General features: G+C 36.9%; 1 protein-coding gene across 7 annotated transcripts in view; it reads right to left on the bottom strand.

Annotated features, from left to right (window-relative positions):
* The window catches only part of Apc (APC regulator of WNT signaling pathway), a 120,630-nt gene extending 108,850 nt beyond the window's left edge, over window positions 1-11,780 (bottom strand). For 5 of the 7 annotated variants that reach the window (XM_048811584.1, XM_015484327.2, XM_048811590.1 and 2 more), the window contains exon 1: window positions 11,414-11,776. Coding sequence is in view for 3 of the 7 variants with exons in the window: in XM_048811583.1 (XP_048667540.1) it covers window positions 11,414-11,560 (147 nt within the window). In the remaining 4 variants the exon portion in view is untranslated. Of the gene's footprint in view, window positions 1-11,413 lie in introns of all 7 variants that reach the window. The other 2 variants (XM_048811587.1, XM_048811592.1) reach the window with 1 other exon arrangement.
* Between the last annotated feature and the right edge of the window lie 5,944 nt (window positions 11,781-17,724).

The following is a 17,724-nucleotide window of genomic DNA, read 5'->3' as shown; positions in this document are numbered from 1 at the left end:
CTATTTATACTATAAAAGGGCATTAACAAAAGGAATACTTCATTTATTCCACTTGTAGAAACAGCATATCAGGCAATTTGGACCTACTATCCCTTCAAAAGCAATTTAAAGATTGATAAGATATCAATCTTCTTAAAAGCAACAAATAACTACTAATGTAGTGAGAAATGACTAACCAGCTCAAATCCATTAGAAGTCAGGAACCCAGAAAGGTGATCTCAGCTTTTGCCTTTTGAGTTTGCAAACAAGCATTTAAACTTTGATGTTTGTTGCCTGCAATACAGAACAGGGAGATGAAGGGTGAAAACACTGTTGGCTGTAGGCTGAGATTCTCAAGGGCTACACTCCTAGAATAAAAAGGAACCAAGAGACTAAACAGTGTTTTCCACTAGTATAATAAAACACATTCGATAATCAACTTACAAAGAGAAAAGTTTTGTTTTGGCTTGCAGTTGTAAAAAGTTTCTAATCCATAATCTAGAGGCTTCATTGCTTTGGATCTCTGGCAAGGTAGCACATAACAGCAGCAATGCATGGCAGAGCAAACTTTCACCTCAGAAACCAGGAAGTAAAGCAAAAAAGGAGAAAACTTGGACCTCAAAATTATTTTCTATGGGACGCTAACAATGCTAACGATCTCCCACCAGGACGCACCTTCTAAAGGTTCTACTACCTCCCAAAGCACAATGCTGGGACTAAGTGCTTAACACATGGATCTCTGAGGAGGCTACCCATATTCTAACCATACAAAAACTATGCAGTTAGGTCAGATTTAAGTTTCTAGGTGGCCCAGGAAAGTTAAGATATGAAATTTGATTAAGATGGTCTTATACCCTCAGGCACTTGACAATAGCAAGTAAATATCTTCTTTAGAGAAACATTAACTTTATCATATATCAGATTAGTTCTACAACAGACAAGTAATCAGATTCACAGAGACTGGGAAACACTGGCATTAAGAAACAGCAAAATAACTATGTTATTATACTCAAGAAGATAAAAGTCAAACTTTCTTTAATTTTTATTTTTTTACTATTGCCTGGACTGAAAACTATAAAACATACATATAAAACTATAATATAGATTAAAAAAATTCTAGTACTGTAAAATAAAATAATCTAAATCAGGTACTTACTAGATGAATAAGCAATAGGTAAAACAGGTGAAAAACGAACTTTGAAAATAAAAAAAAAATTCAAAATAAAGCCTTGAGGAAAAAACAAAGGGAAAAAAATCATAAAAGAGGGTTAAAGACAGATAAGATGGTCTTAACATACTAACTTGGAATCCCAAAAGTATGAGAGAGAATATGAGGCAAAGGTAATATCTTTTTTCTTTCTTTATTTATTTATTTTGTAGCATTGGAGATTGAACCCAGGGTTGCTTTACTGAGCTACATTGCCAGATCATTTTATTTTTTATTTTGAGACAGTGTTTTGTCTTGCTAAGTTGCCAAGGCTAGTCTGAAATTTGGAATTCTCCTGCCTCAGCCTCTGCAGTAGCTGGAATTACAGGCATGCACCACTGAGCCCAGGAGGTAAAGGTACTATCTGAAGAAACTATGGCTAAAGAATTTCCAGGACTGATAAGACACCAATTCACACATTCCTGAAGTCCAAAGATTAAATGTGTATGTACAGTATAGTGAAAACAACAGAAAAGAAAGATAAAGTTAAAAATCTTGAAACCAAAATGATAGGTACTTTAAAAGGAGAAATATAATTTAAGTGGAGAAACACAAAGAGCTAATAATAAGGGATAGAATGAAGTAAGCATCAACCTAGAATGTGCTGAAAGAATATAAACTGTTATCGTAGAAATCTATATTTAGAAAAAAAATATCCTTCAAGAATGAGATAATATAGCTGGGCTCAGTGGCACACACCTGTAATCCCAGCTACTTGAAAGGCTGAGGCAGAAGGATTACAAATTCAACCTGAGCATTTTAGGGAGACCTTGTCTTAAAAAAAAAAAAAAAAAAAAGGGGGGGNTTTTAATTCTGCAACTTTTCTATTTAAAAAAAAAAAAAAAAAAAGTGTGGGTAGCTCAATGGAAGAGTGTTTGCCAAGCAAGCAGGAGGCAAAAACAAACAAGTAAACAAAATCAAATGAGGTAAAATAGACATTTTCAGGCAGACTAAATAAAATTTTAAATGAAAATGATTCTAAGTGGAAGAGTAAAGGAAATGTTAAATATGGTAATACATGAGTTAACTGACACAGAATACTGATAGTGTAAAAGAATAGTGAGGGAAAAGGAAAATAGGAATGAACTAAAATGCACAACAACAATATTATATGAGTAGTGCTGCAAGTAAATAGAATTCACTTGCATCATCTTGGAAATAAAGTTATTGGTTAATATTAAACTTTATGGGGCTGGGGATGTGGCTCAAGCGGTAACGCGCTTGCCTGGCATGCGGGGGGCGCTGGGTTCAATCCTCAGCACCACATAAAAATAATAAAAAATAAAGATGTTGTGTCTACCGAAAACTGAAAAATAAATATTAAAAAATTCTCTCTCTCTTCTTTAAAAAATTAGACTTTATAAGAAGTATATTGTGATTTCTAGAGTCACTAGTAAGAGAAGAGGGAAAAAAAGGTCATAACCTCCAAATAATGAGGGGAAAAATCTGAATGATGAAATGGCCAGTTAACCTAAATAACTATATATATATATATAAAAGGAAAGAATTAGGGAGGGGTGGGGGCATGGGGATAGGAAAGATGGTGGAGTGAGACAGACATCATTACCCTAGGTACATGTTCGATTACATGAATGGTGTGACCCTACTTTATGTACAACCAGAAGTGAAAAATTGTGCTCCATTTGCGTACAATACCCCAAACAGCATTGTGCTATCATATATAACTGATTAGAACAAACAAATTAAAAAATTTAAAAAAGAAAGAATTAGCAGACATCACAAATGTAAAGTATATAATATGATTTAAATCCAAATATGTCACATAAAAGACATCTAAAACAAAAGAATATAGGAAGTCTGGAGGTAAAAGAATGGAAAAAGACATGCTCATGCAAACAGTAATAAAGAGAAAGCTGGAGTTATATACTAATCCCAAACTAGATTCTAATGCAAAAAGTACTACTTGAATAAAAGAGGAACGCTTCATAATATAAATTCACTGAGAAGACATCATTATTATGCATCTCTATGCAACCACTAGCACAGCCTCAACTGTATAAGTTGACAGAAACTACAAGGGAAAATCAAATCTTAATGAAATATTTTCACATACTCTTCTGTAATTAATAGGAGCAAACAAAAGATCACTAATGATACTTAAGAGCTGAAATACAGGGTTAACAAACATGACTTACTTACTACACACACTAACTACAGAGAAGAAAAGACAATAAATAATTGTCCTTTTGTATCCATGGAGTCTGCATCCCATCAATCAAAAATATATATAAACAACTGTACTGAACATGTACAGAATTATTTCTCTTGTCATTATTCCCTAAACAATTCAGTATAACTATTAACATAAAGATTACATTGTATTATGTATTATAAGTAATCTACAGATAGATTTAATGTATACCGAGGTTGTGCATGTTAAAGGAGAATGTGCCTTAAAGGAGAATGAAATTATGGCATTTGCAAGTAAATGGATGGAGCTAGAGAATATTATGCTAAGCAAAATAAGCCAATCCCAAAGAACCAGAGGCCAAATGTTCTCTCTGATATGTGGATACTAATTCATAATAAGTGGGGAGGGGAAGAATAGAAGTATTTTGAACTGGACAGAGGGTAATGAAGGGAAGGGAGGAGGCATGTGGGTCAGAATGATAGTAGAATGAATCATACATTATTACCCTACGTGCATATATGATTACATGAACTATGTAATTCTACATCATGTACAACAAGACAAATGAGAAGTTATACTCCATTTATGTTTGATATGTCAAAATGCATTCTTCTGTTGTGTATAAATAATTAGAACAAATTTTTAAAAAATGAGAAACTGGGCTGGGGGTATAGCTCAGTGGTAGACAGACTGCTTAGCACATGTGAAGCACTGGGTTCAATCTCTACTATTGCAAAAAATAAAAATAAAAGAATAAAAGAAGGGGTATCAAATTATAAAAACTTTCCACTAAGAAAACTCCCATTCTAGATGGTTTCTCCGCTGAATTATTATTTTTTTTTTTTTAAAGATAGAGTGAGAGAGGGAGGGAGAGAGAGAGAGAGAGAGAGAGAGAGAGAGAGAGAGAATTTTTAATATTTATTTTTTATTTCTCGGCGGACACAACATCTTTGTTTGTATGTGGTGCTGAGGATCGAACCCGGGCCGCACGCATGCCAGGCGAGCACGCTACCGCTTGAGCCACATCCCCAGCCCCTCCGCTGAATTATTAACAAATATTTATAAAGAAATAATTCCAATCATACACAAATTCTTAAAGAACAAAAATGAGTATCATTTCATTTTTTAAGGCTAGCATAATGTTGATTTCAAATCCTGACAAAGACAGTGTAGGCTCTTTCACATGTACATCATTTCATGACTTAGCCCATTACTTCATTCATTCAGATCTCTTAGCTCAAAAGCTTCTCAAAAAGCCCTTTGCTTACCAGCCCATCTAAACTAGCATCCCATTAGGCTTTCTTCTCTGAGCCTATTAATTTCAAAGCTTACATACTACCTGATATTATTTGTGTGTATGTGTGTGTGTGTGGCGGGGGAGGGGTCCATGTATAATGTTTTTTTGACTATATGCTTCCCACTGAGATTTAAGCTCAAAGAGAGTACAGACTCTGTTTTGTTCACTATTCTTGCCACTCTACCTGCACATAGCAGACTCAAAAAATCTGGGTTTTTTTGTTTGTTTGCTCAGTTAGTTTTATACTATCCAGGGTCTTGCATATACTAGGCAAGCACTCTACCACTGAACTGTAACACCAGCCTCTAAAAATCTTTGTTAAATAAATGACAACTGTGTTTGTTCAGCTTTAGTGACTGAGAAAAACAGACAATTCTCCATATCCATGGGCTCTTGAGTTCAACCAACAGTATATAATAAATATTTGGGGGAAAATGTGTCTAAATTTAACTTGCACAGCCTTATTCCCCCTCTTGTCATTATTCCCTAAACAATATAGTTTACTATTTACATAGCATTTATTGTATTTGGTATATGCTGAGTATCCCTTATCCAAAATGCTTGGGACCAGAAATGTTTGGGATTTTGAATTTTTTAATATTTGCATGTGCACAAGGATGAGACCTAAGTCTAAAAATGAAATAACTTATGTCTTATATACACCTTAAACACAGTCTAAAGGTAATTTTATGCAATATTTTTAGTGCACCTCTTGAGTACAACCTATCACATGAGGTCAGATGTAAATATTCCACTTGCGGTGTCATGTCAGTGCTCAAAAAGTTTTGGATATTGGAGCATTTCAGATTTTAAATGTTTGCATTAGTGATGCTGAACCTGAATTATAAGCAATCTAGAGGTGATTTAAAGTATATGGAAGAATATGATAGGTTATATGCAAATACTATGCCACATTATACAAGAGATTTGAGCATTCACAGTGGACCCTGGAACCAATCTCCTGAGGGTGCCAAGGGATGACTCTAATGGCAAAAACACTCCTAAAATTCAGAAAGGCTTTCAAATGAATTCATACTCTATTAATTATCAGAACATTACATATAGGCTTTGGTGGTAGGGGTACATAATGTACCTAATTCAGGGTTCAACAACAACTGTTGTATTAGGCACAAAATCATTCATAATTCTTTCTATAAATGATTGTACCGTAAGTCAGAGTATTCTACACATTTAGACTTTAAGAACATAAAGATAATTAAGACAAGGTGAATTAATGTATGAGATAAAGAATAATACAGTCTGTTATATATAATAGAGGCATAGAATATAAAATATGGCATAATAGAGGAAAATAGGTGTTTAGAAATGGTTTCAAGAGTGGTGATATTGAACAAATACTTGAAAACTCAAATACAAAAAAATTCTTCATTTTTCTGGGTGTGGTGGCATATACCCATAATCCCAGTTAACTTGGGAGGCTGGGCAAGAAGACAGCAAATGCAAGGCCAGTCTGGGCAACTTTGCAGGACCTATCTCAAAGAAATCAAATAAAAAAGAGCTAGGGATATAGCTCAGGGGTAGAGTACTTTCCTAGAATGCTTGAGAGCATGGGTTTAATTCCCAGGACTTGGGGGGAAAAATATATTTTTCATTTTACTTTGTATGTGAAATAAGGGTGCTGTCTGAAAGTACTACAGTAATTTGCTATCATGAGACAGGGTGGCCTGAGAATAAAACCAAAACAAGGGAAATGACAGAGCAGACCAATTAGAGAAATTGGGCCAAGTCCTTCATTTCACGTGAGCCACCGGATTATATCTTAGCTAAAGTTTAACTATAAGGAAGTAACACTTCCTTTTTTGTTTAAGCCAGTTTGAATTTGGTTTTCTGCAACTAAGAATATAATACAGATGAATCCCAGTGAATTCTTTCAAAAGGCACACTATTTCAGTGTGTAGTGGCATATTTGAAGGGACAATTCAAATATTCAAATTGAAGGGACAATTTTTTGTGAACCATTCCAAATATCACAGGACACTTACTGTGTTTGGCTTCCACTCACTAATTGTCAGTGGACCTGACAGTTACTATGACAACCAAAAATGTTCCCTACATGTCTCTAATTCCTAAAGGGAACCACAAATCTATTTCATAATAGTTGTTACATATCACTGTTTCTCATAGTGGCTTTACTGGGTATGCTTAATGTACTTAACATCGATCTTTAAAGAATCCAGATATTCTAATGTATCATTCAAATTTATTATAATTTTACCTATGAATCCATTTTAAACAGTCAATTATGATTATATGAATATTCAGTCAAAATTCTTTGTTTAGCTTACATCAACTCTTGGGTAAAAGTTTACTATTGCCGTCTGAGAATTCTTATTAAAACTTACTTCTCAATACAATACTATAAAAAGTATGTCACTGATACTGTTACCTTCTCTTCAGTCATTTGCCTTTTTCCTAGACTGAAATGCCACATATTGGTTTTCCTAGCTTCCCTGCAACCAGGTGATAGACATGCCAGGATGGACGTCAGATACAGACTTTCTGTTATAGGTTTTCTTGCCTAATCAAGAGATGAGAGGGCAAACTTCCATTTGTCTTTGTTAGCTGTCTGACAACTATGATGCCTGAGTAGAAAGAGCCATCGGCAACTATGATGGGACAAGTACAAAGGTCAGCACACTATAAGGATAGTCAAATTTAAAGATGGAAAACATCTGGATCCTTGATAACATCACTGTTCAGTTGACTAACCATGGACTCCTTCAACTCTAAACTTCTTTTTATGTGAGACACTGTTTAAATCTTGGTTAACTGAGTATTCTATAACTTGGGGCATAATATAAGACATATGCAAGATCTGACCACTGATTGACAATGGAAGAACCACTAAGATGACTGCAAGGTTTTTAAACTAGGTGGCTGAGAGACAGGTGGTTACAAAAGAGAAGTCAGGAAGAAGAGGAATACAAACACACACACATATAAACACAGGAAGTGAGGGTAAGTGTAGGATACAGATAAAACTGATCCAGTTTGGCCGAGTTAGACTTATGGCAGTAATCTTAAGAGATACATGCCAAATAGTAAAAATGGGAAGTAGAGTTACAGAAGCGAAAAACAACCACAGACATAATTTATAATCATAAAGACAAAAAGGATGTGATCACCAAGAAAATACAGTGAAAAGCATACAGATTCTTGAAGACACTTATTACCTTTGTAGGATCCATTCCACCTCTCTGCACTATGCTGCACTCCTTATTTTTAGAAAGGATTCATTCCATTGGCAAGGCCAGTTAGAATTCCGTCCCTCTTAACAAAGATATTGTTACAGGCTTGGCGGCATGATCTCCTGTTTGTTCAGAGTAGAGCTAAGGATTTTGGGGAAAGGTTATGAGAGAAGCAGCCTCTCTCCCTTTGAAAGTAAATGGAAAAAGCTATAACGTGAACATTGCTGGTGGCCATCTTTTTGAAGCCAATGTGAGCATAAAGCCCAAATGAGAGAACAAAATTGAGAGAGTAGAGGAGACATGGGACTTTAGCTCCAATGACATGATCTCTGAACAAACAACACTTCAAGTCATTTCTATCTGTGTACTTACAATTACATGAGCCAATATATTAATTCTGCTCTTAAATCCTGTTTGCAGCCTAATTGATAGAGGGAACAGCTGTGTTTAGGGGTAAGAACAAAGTTAAGAGAGTGTAGGAAATGTGAAGAAGCTTTCAGAGAAACAGGGAATTAAGAAGTACAATGTAGCCAGGTGCGGTGGTGCATGCCTGTAATACAAGTGGCTTGGGAGGCTGAAGCAGGAGGATCGTGAATTCAAAGCCAGCCTCAGCAACAGTGAGGCCCTAAGCAACTCAGTGACACCCTGTCTTAAATAAAATACAAAACAGGGCTGGGGATATGGCTCAGTGGTCGAGTTCAATCCCCAGTACCCCCCACCAAAAAAAGAAGTACAGTGTAGAAGAACCAAGAAATTAAATCATCTTACTACCATAGAATGTATTTCACAAATGGTCTAAAGAAATCAAAGATAACGAAGAAAAGCTGTTGGATTTGGTAATTAGAAGGCCACAGGTGACTTTTAAATACACCAATTTCAAGAGTAATGGAAGTCATGATGAAAAGGAAGGATGAATTTATTAAGAACTCCACAATGTACTAAACAATTGAATGGACATTTAACAGGTATTAACTTCTTCCATACTCACTGGGTGAACTTAGGTACTTTATAAAAATAGTTTGAGTAGCAATATGACCACAGCCACAAACTACTAAGTGGTTTTAACAGACTTCAAACACAAGATTAAAAGATTTATCTGGCTCAAAGTCAATCTTCGTCCCACTATATCAGGCATCTGGAATGAAAAAAATGAGTCGTTAGGGAAAAAAATAAAAATTTAGTGGCATAGCAGATTCAAAATTCAGAATGGTCTGCTAGAGTTGAGAAGTATACAGCACTTGCATCTGGTAGCCCTGGAAAAGGCATAAGCATGTATGTAGTTTAGAGAGGGAGAGATTGAAGGTGGATAAGAAGTGATAAAGGCAGTTCTAGAGAGATGGGAAGGGATGATCATGAATACATCTGGAGGGGATTGCTGATGAAAAGAAGAAAAGACATTTCCTCTTCTAAGATATGAATAAACAAGGGGATAATATTAAGAAGAAAACTGGGTAGTAGAAGATGTTTTTTTCTTAATGCAGGAAGAAATCAAGTTATTTGCTATAAATGAGACAAAATGGAACACAACACTAAAGACCCAGCAGAGTTCCCAAGTTGGTATGAAAACTAATCAGTATTCTTTATGTAACTGCTTTTTGGAAACCCTCAGGATTTCAGGGATCAAACTGATAAAGATGATGAGACTTATTCAGGACTGGGGACTAGAAAGGTTAAAACTGCAGAAAGTGAAGAATTCCACGCCATCAATAAAAACTTGGTAAAAACTGATTATCCTGGTTACATAGGGAAGCAAATGGCATCATCAGTAGGCAAACGGATTGGATGAACAGACAAAGAGGTTTCATAAAGAGAATGAAAGGGAAAACAGCTTCTTTAAGAGTGGAATAGTGAGAAGTTTTAATGAAAGTTTGTGGTCAGAGAAGTTTTGACACAGAGCTTCAAATCATTTTTCTAGAAGCAGCCAGCCATTGATTGGAGCACAGCAGTTTCAACTTCCCTATTGTCCTTTCAAATGAAAGAACAAAACTGAGAGACAAGGTCTAAAATGCAGTCTTGGGATGTGGAAAAGTGAAGGTTGCCAATAAACAAATGAACTACAAGAATCAAACAAAAATATTTCATATTAGAAATGGAACAATTCTATCTCTAAAATTATAAAAGCCCACACATTTGCAATCTTAAAGGGCATACTATATCTCATATATATGTACATATTATACATATATATATATGTTGGTTTTTTTGGTACCAGGGATTGAACTCAAGGGCACTTAACCACTGAGCCACATTCCCAGCCCTATTTTGTATTTCATTAGAGATAGAGTCTCACTGAGTTGCTTAGTGCTTTGCTTTTGCTAAGACTGGCTTTGAACTCCTGATCCTCCTGCTTCAGCCTCCCAAGCCACTGGTATTACAGGTATGCACCAGGGTACCCCGCATTATTTATATTTTTAAGCACATGTCTATGTTTTCCGGGCTCAATACCTAATCCAATTACAGGAAAAGATGAAATAATCAGTCACAGCAACTTCATCTACTACCACTTTGATTCTACAGTTTGTACTTATAAACCCTGGCAAGGTACCACATAATTTATCTAGGACAGTTTCTTATATCAATAAATTGCGATGAGCCTTGCCATAGTAATAAAGAAGGGAGAGAAGAGACCGGCACAAACCTAAATTTTACAGAAAATATTAAGCATTATAGGAATTGTCAAGCAGTAGCAACAATTGAGAATACAAGCAATTTGAGAAGTTTTGAGCTTAAAAAAAGTTTTTTTTTTTCTATTTTAGTCCCTCTAAATGTAACAAAGGGTCTGTACAAAACAGGATTCTAAAGCTTCAGTGTGCAATCTAAGCCAACAGTGAATAAAAGAATGAATCACATATCTTTTCTCGGGTCGTTATGTGATATCTTACATTTATAAGGTCTTCTTTTTTAAAGGGAACATAACAAGTACCAATTCTTTCATTGGATCTACAAAACCCAGCCTCAAAAGTCCAAAATTTACTACGCCGAAAAAGATTAATTATTTAGATGACCAACCACTTGCCATCACCAGCACTATTTCCCTACTCTGCATGAGTTCTAGGAGTCAGTCTTTCCTAAACCATCCCAGTCTCCAGTAGACTTGATTTCCCTAAGGTGAACAGAATTCGCTTGCTTCTGGAATACAAGCCTTTTTCTTTGTGACTCCAAATGCCGGGCGTTCCAATAATCTTCCTAGATAGAGAGCTAAAAACTTTGAAAAGAAGCGATAAGGTCGAAACGAGGAAGATCGCGAAGCGACGGAAACTGGAGGGAGGGCGACCCATCCACCTAACGCGAACCGGGCACAGTTCTCAGGGACGAAGCTTGCTCAGCAGACAGGAAAGGTGAGGAGGGCAGAGGGCGTCACAACCGTGGCCCACCGTATGAGAATGAAGAACCTGTGAAGCCAGAGGCCAAGCGGAGGCCTAAAAGGGGGCGCGGGAGGGAAGGGGGTGGGACGTGGAGACAAGAGAGCCGCAGAGCCCGCAGAGCCCCGCAGGGTCCGTAGCGCTGCGGGGCACAGTAGAGGGAGCTTTGCCAGGGCGGGAGACGCCAAAGCTCACAGCCTCACTCACCTGCCAGACGTTCGCCCGGCGGCCGGAAGGCTGGGCTCTTCTGCCGGTCACAGTCCCTGCCGCCGCCGGAGCTCCAGGACCGAGAGTCGAGGATGGTACAGAAGCAGGCAAAGCGGCTACGGGACCGGAGCCCAGGGAGACGTACATAGGGGGAGCTGGGGGCCCGGGAAGGCAACTCCGTGCTTCACCTTCCTCACCGGCAGCCAACAGCGCTTCCCGGGAACAGCATCGCGCCAGCCTCAGTCCGCTGCTCCCGGGCCTTCGCCCGAAGCTCCCCCCAAGCAGCGGCGGGGTTTCCGGCGGCCACACTCCGCCCCCTCGCTACTTGGCTTCCGCCATCTTGTTGGAGGCGGGAAGAATGCAATGCGCACGCGCGAATGCTGGCGGGCGTCCAGCTGTCCCCGGGCCCAGGAGCCATAGTGCGCAGCCGCGTGGGCCACTGCGTTCTTTCTGCGACGTCCAGTTTCTCATAGTTAGCTTGTGCTCTTTGGCTGCTGGGGGAGCGGACTCATGAGTTGAAAGACCTGTTCACCTTTCCTGAAGTGTATTGCAACCAAATGAATAGAATATTCTGCGCACACTGCACTCAGTTATTCTGCAGTCATCTACCGACCTCCCACCATATACCAAGCCCTGGCTAGCCCTTGATGATAGATTGGTAAAGCATGGCTCTAGCGTGCCAAAGGAGCACCTATTCTAGTGGAGAAGACTGAGATGAACAAGTTCTTGTTTTGTAATTGCCCCCCTAACTCCCTCCCTAGTTCTGTTTCAAAACATACCTCTTCAGGAAGTCCTCCCAGCTTGTCTCTGTTTGATCAGTGTTCTACCCTGCTTTACCCTTCCAGCTTAATTTCATTCGGCGTTAACAATGTCACTAGGGTTTCTGTTACGTACTAAATATCTGTTCCAGGCTCTATGTTTACAGCAATAAGGAATATAAATGTATGGAACCCATAAGTATTGGGGATATACTAGGGCAGAGTCTTTAAGACAGAGGGAACAACAAAACAGGCAGTTGGGAATGAGTCTAGTGGGTAAGAGCCAAAAAAGGTAGACCTTGTGGACATTGCTAGGAGGTATGGTCAGGAGGAAGTGGGGACCAAATCAAGCAGGGGCTTGAGGCCTGGTAAGAAGTTGGGATTAATTACAAGTGTGCCCTCTAACTTGTTGCTGCTGTAACCTGCTACTCCTTTTCAATCATTTCTAGTTCCTAACTTCCTCTGCTTTGTACACGTTGATTTGACTTTTTAGAAGACTTTTCTCTTGTTGTTGTTTTTATGTTAAATGTGTTATCTTCTAGAGTACTGTTTCAATGTCACTTCAGAAACACCAGCATTCCTAAGTAAATATCCCTCCTACCTTCCCTGTTATTCTCTTTCATTATACCTTATTTCTTCCATGGCACTCAGGATGTTTTAAAATTATGTACTTATTGTTTCTTTACTGTCTACCCACTAAATGGTTAACTCATTAAGAGGGGAAGATGCTTTGTTTACCAGTGAATACCCAATGCCTAGCACCATGCCTGGCATTGGGTCAGTTAGTAAATGTCTGTTGAATTAATGAATGTAAAAGTTTATCAGTATCTTTTGACCCAGCTATCCCACTCCTTGGTCTATACCCAAAGAACTTAAAAACAGCATACTATAGTGACACAGTCACATCAATGTTTATAGCAGCACAATTTACAATGGCTAAACTGTGGAACCAACCTAGATGCCCTTCAGTAGATGAATGGATAAAGAAAATGTGTATAAATACACAATGGAATATTACTCAGCAGTAAAAGAGAATAAAATCATGGCATTTGCAGGTAAATGGATAGAGTTGGAGAAGATAATGCTAAGTGAAGTTAGCCAATCCCAAAAAAACAAATGCTGAATGTTTTCTCTGATATAAGGAGGCTAATTGATAGTGGGGTTGGGAGGAGGCACATGGGAAGATTAGACAAACTCTAGATAGGGCAAAGGAGAGGGAGGTGGGGAGGCAGTAAGGGGGTAAAAACAAGATGGTGGAATGAGATGGACATCACTACCCTAAGTACATGTATGATGAAGACACAAATGGTGTGAATGTACATTGTATACAAGCAGAGATAAGAAAAATTGTGCTCTATATATGAAATAAGAATTGTAATGCATTCTGCTATCATATATAACAAATTAGAATAAAAAATTTAAAAAACATTTTTTAAAGTTTGTCAGTATCTAAGTAGAGGTGTGCTATGTTGGTTCGTCTTGGTTTTTAAAATTAAATTTAAGTCACTTTCTATTCATATGTCTTCTCGATTACATTTTAAATAGAAACATGAAAGAGAAAAACAATGGGATAGAAAAGGGTGGGTAAGGCAGTGGGCAGAGATTATATTGCTGTTTGTAGGTATGGGAGAAAGAAAGCTTTAAATTAATGGATACATCCATCACATGTGCTATGTACTGTGCTAGATACTTTAAAAAAATTTTTTTATACTTTTATTTTATTTATTGATTTTTATGTGGTGCTGAGGATCGAACCCAGGGACTCCGCATGTGCTAGGTGAGTGCTCTACTGCTGAGCCACAACCCCAGCCCCGTGCTAGATACTTAATTCTCACCACAACCCTGCTAGATAGTTTTAATTTGTTTCTAAAAGAGAAACATAATTTTGTATTAATTCCATAAATAAGAGTAATGTCTAATACTTATTGCCTTATTTTTCACAAAAATAAAATAAATTTGATTTGTTTTTACAGAAATATGGTAGGACTATTGTTAAAAGACTTTTAGATAGTTCCATTTCCTGACAACATGGAGTAGATAAATACCAGATACACCCTAATGCTTTAAACAATTAAAAAAAAAAAAACCTTGACAAAATATGTCAAACAATGTTTTTGAAGAAGTGGACAACTGGCAATGAATAGCGACAAAGACAGGTACAAATATCTTGAGTTTCTCTCGCTCTTTTACTCTGAGGGACGCCAGCTATTATCAGGATCTGAATCCTGCCAATAATGTCATGTGAGAACTGAGAAGTGGATTTCCCCAGTCAAGCCTTCAGATTGTGATATCACAGCCTCACCCAGCAACTTCATGTCAGAACTTTATTTATTTATTTATTTATTTTACATTTTCAATTTTATTTCTTAAAATTGTGTTTCTGTATTTTTTAATTTTTTTTATTTCTTACATACATGACAATAGTGGAATGTATTACATTCATAATTATCCATTCACAGCACAATTTTTCGTGACTTTGTATATAAAGTATGTTTACGCCAAATTATGTCATTATACATGAGCTCTTTTTTTTTGCATTACAATTCTTAATACACCTTTATACCATAATTTATCATATCTCTGTTTCATGTCAGAACTTTAGGCAGCTACATTTTGGCATAATTTTAGAGAAATAGATTAATATTGGAAGGCAGTTATGAGGAGGTATGAATGAATTCCATTTCTAATCAAAGTGGTCATAGAAAAGGCTTGAGGATCTTCTATCATGAAGTCAGTTACACATTTTTATTCCTTTTCTTTTTTCTCTTTAGCCTGTATCAACTGTGTGTGTGTGTGTGTGTGTGTGTGTGTATGTGTTGGAGATAAAACCCAGGACTTCATGCATGTCAAGCATGTGCTGTATCACTGAGCCACCCCCCCATCCCATATCAGCTTTTCATTCATAATACAATAAATTGCTTTTATTTATTTGTTTATTTTTTGGTACTAGGGACTGAACCCAGGGATGCTTAACCAATGAGCTACACCTCCAGCACTTTTTATGTTTTATTTTGAGACAGGGTCTAAGTTGCTGAGGCTGGATATGAACTTCCAATCCTCCTGCCTCAGCCTCCTGAGTCACTGGAATTATAGACATGTACCATGTCACATGGCAAATTGTCCTTTTAAAAGCTACCTATTTTTTAAAGTTTTACAACTAAAGCAACTGAATATAATAAAGTAAGCAGCCAGAGATGCTGTGCTTTTCTATTTAATGATAGAAAAGAAAGAGAGAGAGAGAGAAAAAAAACAAGACAAAACTCCATCTGTATAGAATTTGATAATTAGCCACATCCAATTCCTGGATATCTGGCTTTAAGTGAAATTGAGCATAGTGATATTTATTTCCCTTGACTTTCTTTTACTGAAAATGCTATTTATCCTTCTAGTATTAAAAGGAATGACACCAATGCAATTTGAATATTAAGTTACTGAAAGTTTGTCTCTTATTTTCTATTACCAAAGTGTGGTGTATATATAGTAACAAATTTAGAAATTCCAGAAAATACCAAGAAGAAAATAACTCACCAGGGGCTGGGGCTGGGGCTCAGTGGTAGTGCACTTGCCTGTCATGTGTGAGGCACTGGGTTCGATTCTCAGCACCACATATAAATACATAAATAAAATAAAGGTCTATCAACAACTAAAAAAATATTAAAAACAAAAAAACCCTCACCATTTAAGATAACTGTTAACATTTTGATTAATGCCATTCTAGATTTACATTAAAGTAATTTTACAATAAATATTTTTTAAAAAATAGAATCTTAATGAATGAAATTTAATGAAGAAAGTCAAACTTTTATTAAAATTTACTTGTATTTCCTTGTACAGTTTATGGTTTGGCTGATAACATCAACAATTCAGCCCTAACAACCAGTCTGAGTAACTCAGAGGAACACCCCACAAGACCAAAATGTCCTAGCAGCAAGTAGAGAATAATGAGGTTCAAGGGAAACAGCATATGTTTGCACCCCCTCTCCCTTTATGCTGCCATGCTGCCCTAGAATTTGTGGTAAAGGAGTGACTCATAGATTTGTACCAGGATCTTTTTTATTATTATTAGTTCTAATCAGTTATACATGACAGTAGAAAGCTTTTTGATTTATTGTACACAAATGGAACCAGAATTTTTTGCTTCCCTGGTTGTGCATGAATCACACCATTCATGCAATCATACATGTAAAGATGTTCATCTCATTCCACCATTTTTCCTACCCCCTTATCCCCTCCCCTCCCCTTTGCTCCATCCAAAATTCCTCCACTCATCTCATGCCCTCCCCCTCTTATGGATTAGCATCCACTTATCAGAAAAAAACATTAGGTCCCTATTTATTGGGGATTAGCTTATTTCGCTTAGCATGATGTTCTCCAATTCCATCCATTTATGTGAAAATGCCATAATTTTATTCTCTTTTAATGCTAAGTAATATTCCATTGTGTATATGTACCAGTTTCTTTATCCATTCATCTACTGAAGGGCATCTAGGTTGGTTCCACAGTTAATAATGTGAATCATGCTGCTATAAATACTAAAGTAGTTGCGTCACTGTAGTATGCTGTTTTTAAGATCTTTGGGTATAGACAAAGGAGTGGAATAGCTGGGTCAAATGGTGGTTCCATTCCAGTTTTCCAAGGAATCTCCATACTGCTTCCCAAATTGGTTGCACCAATTTGCAGTCCCTCCTGGCAATTGTACTAGGATCTTTAGTGGGCTGAAGCCATCTCAAAGAAGTGAGAGTCTATTGTGAAACTTCAGAAATTTTATGAGTTGACCATTACTAAAAATCAAGTGATATAAAATTATAATCCAATGGGATATAAAAATGGTAATAATTACTCAAAACCTATCATTTTAAAAAATTTTATTGCATTTTGCTATTTCCCATGTTCCTGATGTTTCTCCATCTATTGTATCTGTATGGTAGAAATATTGTGAAGTGTGCTGGGGCTCATCTTTTCATAACTTGGTTCAGTGATATGATAGTTTGAAACTGGCCAGGGTGAAATTATTTACACCAGAGAAATCAACAAATGCGCCAAATTTGGGCTTAACTTATTATTTTCTTAATTATCTAGTTATGGATAAAATGTTAATACTATAGATTAAACTTAAAAGTGTGTCATATCTATAACTGCTACGCTATGAATAGTGCAAAGATTGAGGCAATATTCTTCTGGTATTCAAACATTATCAAATTCATTCAAATCACTCACATTATTGACAAATGAGTGAAGTTCCAGTACATATCTTCGTTTTTTTTTTAAGTGAAAAATATTTTATTATAATACTGAGTAAAATTTTTTTTGCATGTATTTTCTTTTTTTTTAAATTTTTTATTGTTGGCTGTTCAAAACATTACATAGTTCTTGATATATCATATTTCACACTTTGATTCAAGTGGGTTATGAGCTCCCATTTTTACCCCATATACAGATTGCAGAATTACATCAGTTACACATCCATTGATTTACATATTGCCATACTAGTGTCTGTTGTGTTCTGCTGCCTTTCCTATCCTCTACTATCCCCCCTCCCCTCCCCTCCCCTCT

This window comes from Marmota marmota, unplaced genomic scaffold, assembly GCF_001458135.2.
Source record: "Marmota marmota marmota unplaced genomic scaffold, marMar, whole genome shotgun sequence".
Taxonomy (NCBI): domain Eukaryota; kingdom Metazoa; phylum Chordata; class Mammalia; order Rodentia; family Sciuridae; genus Marmota; species Marmota marmota.
This window is presented reverse-complemented; position numbering and strand designations above follow the sequence as displayed.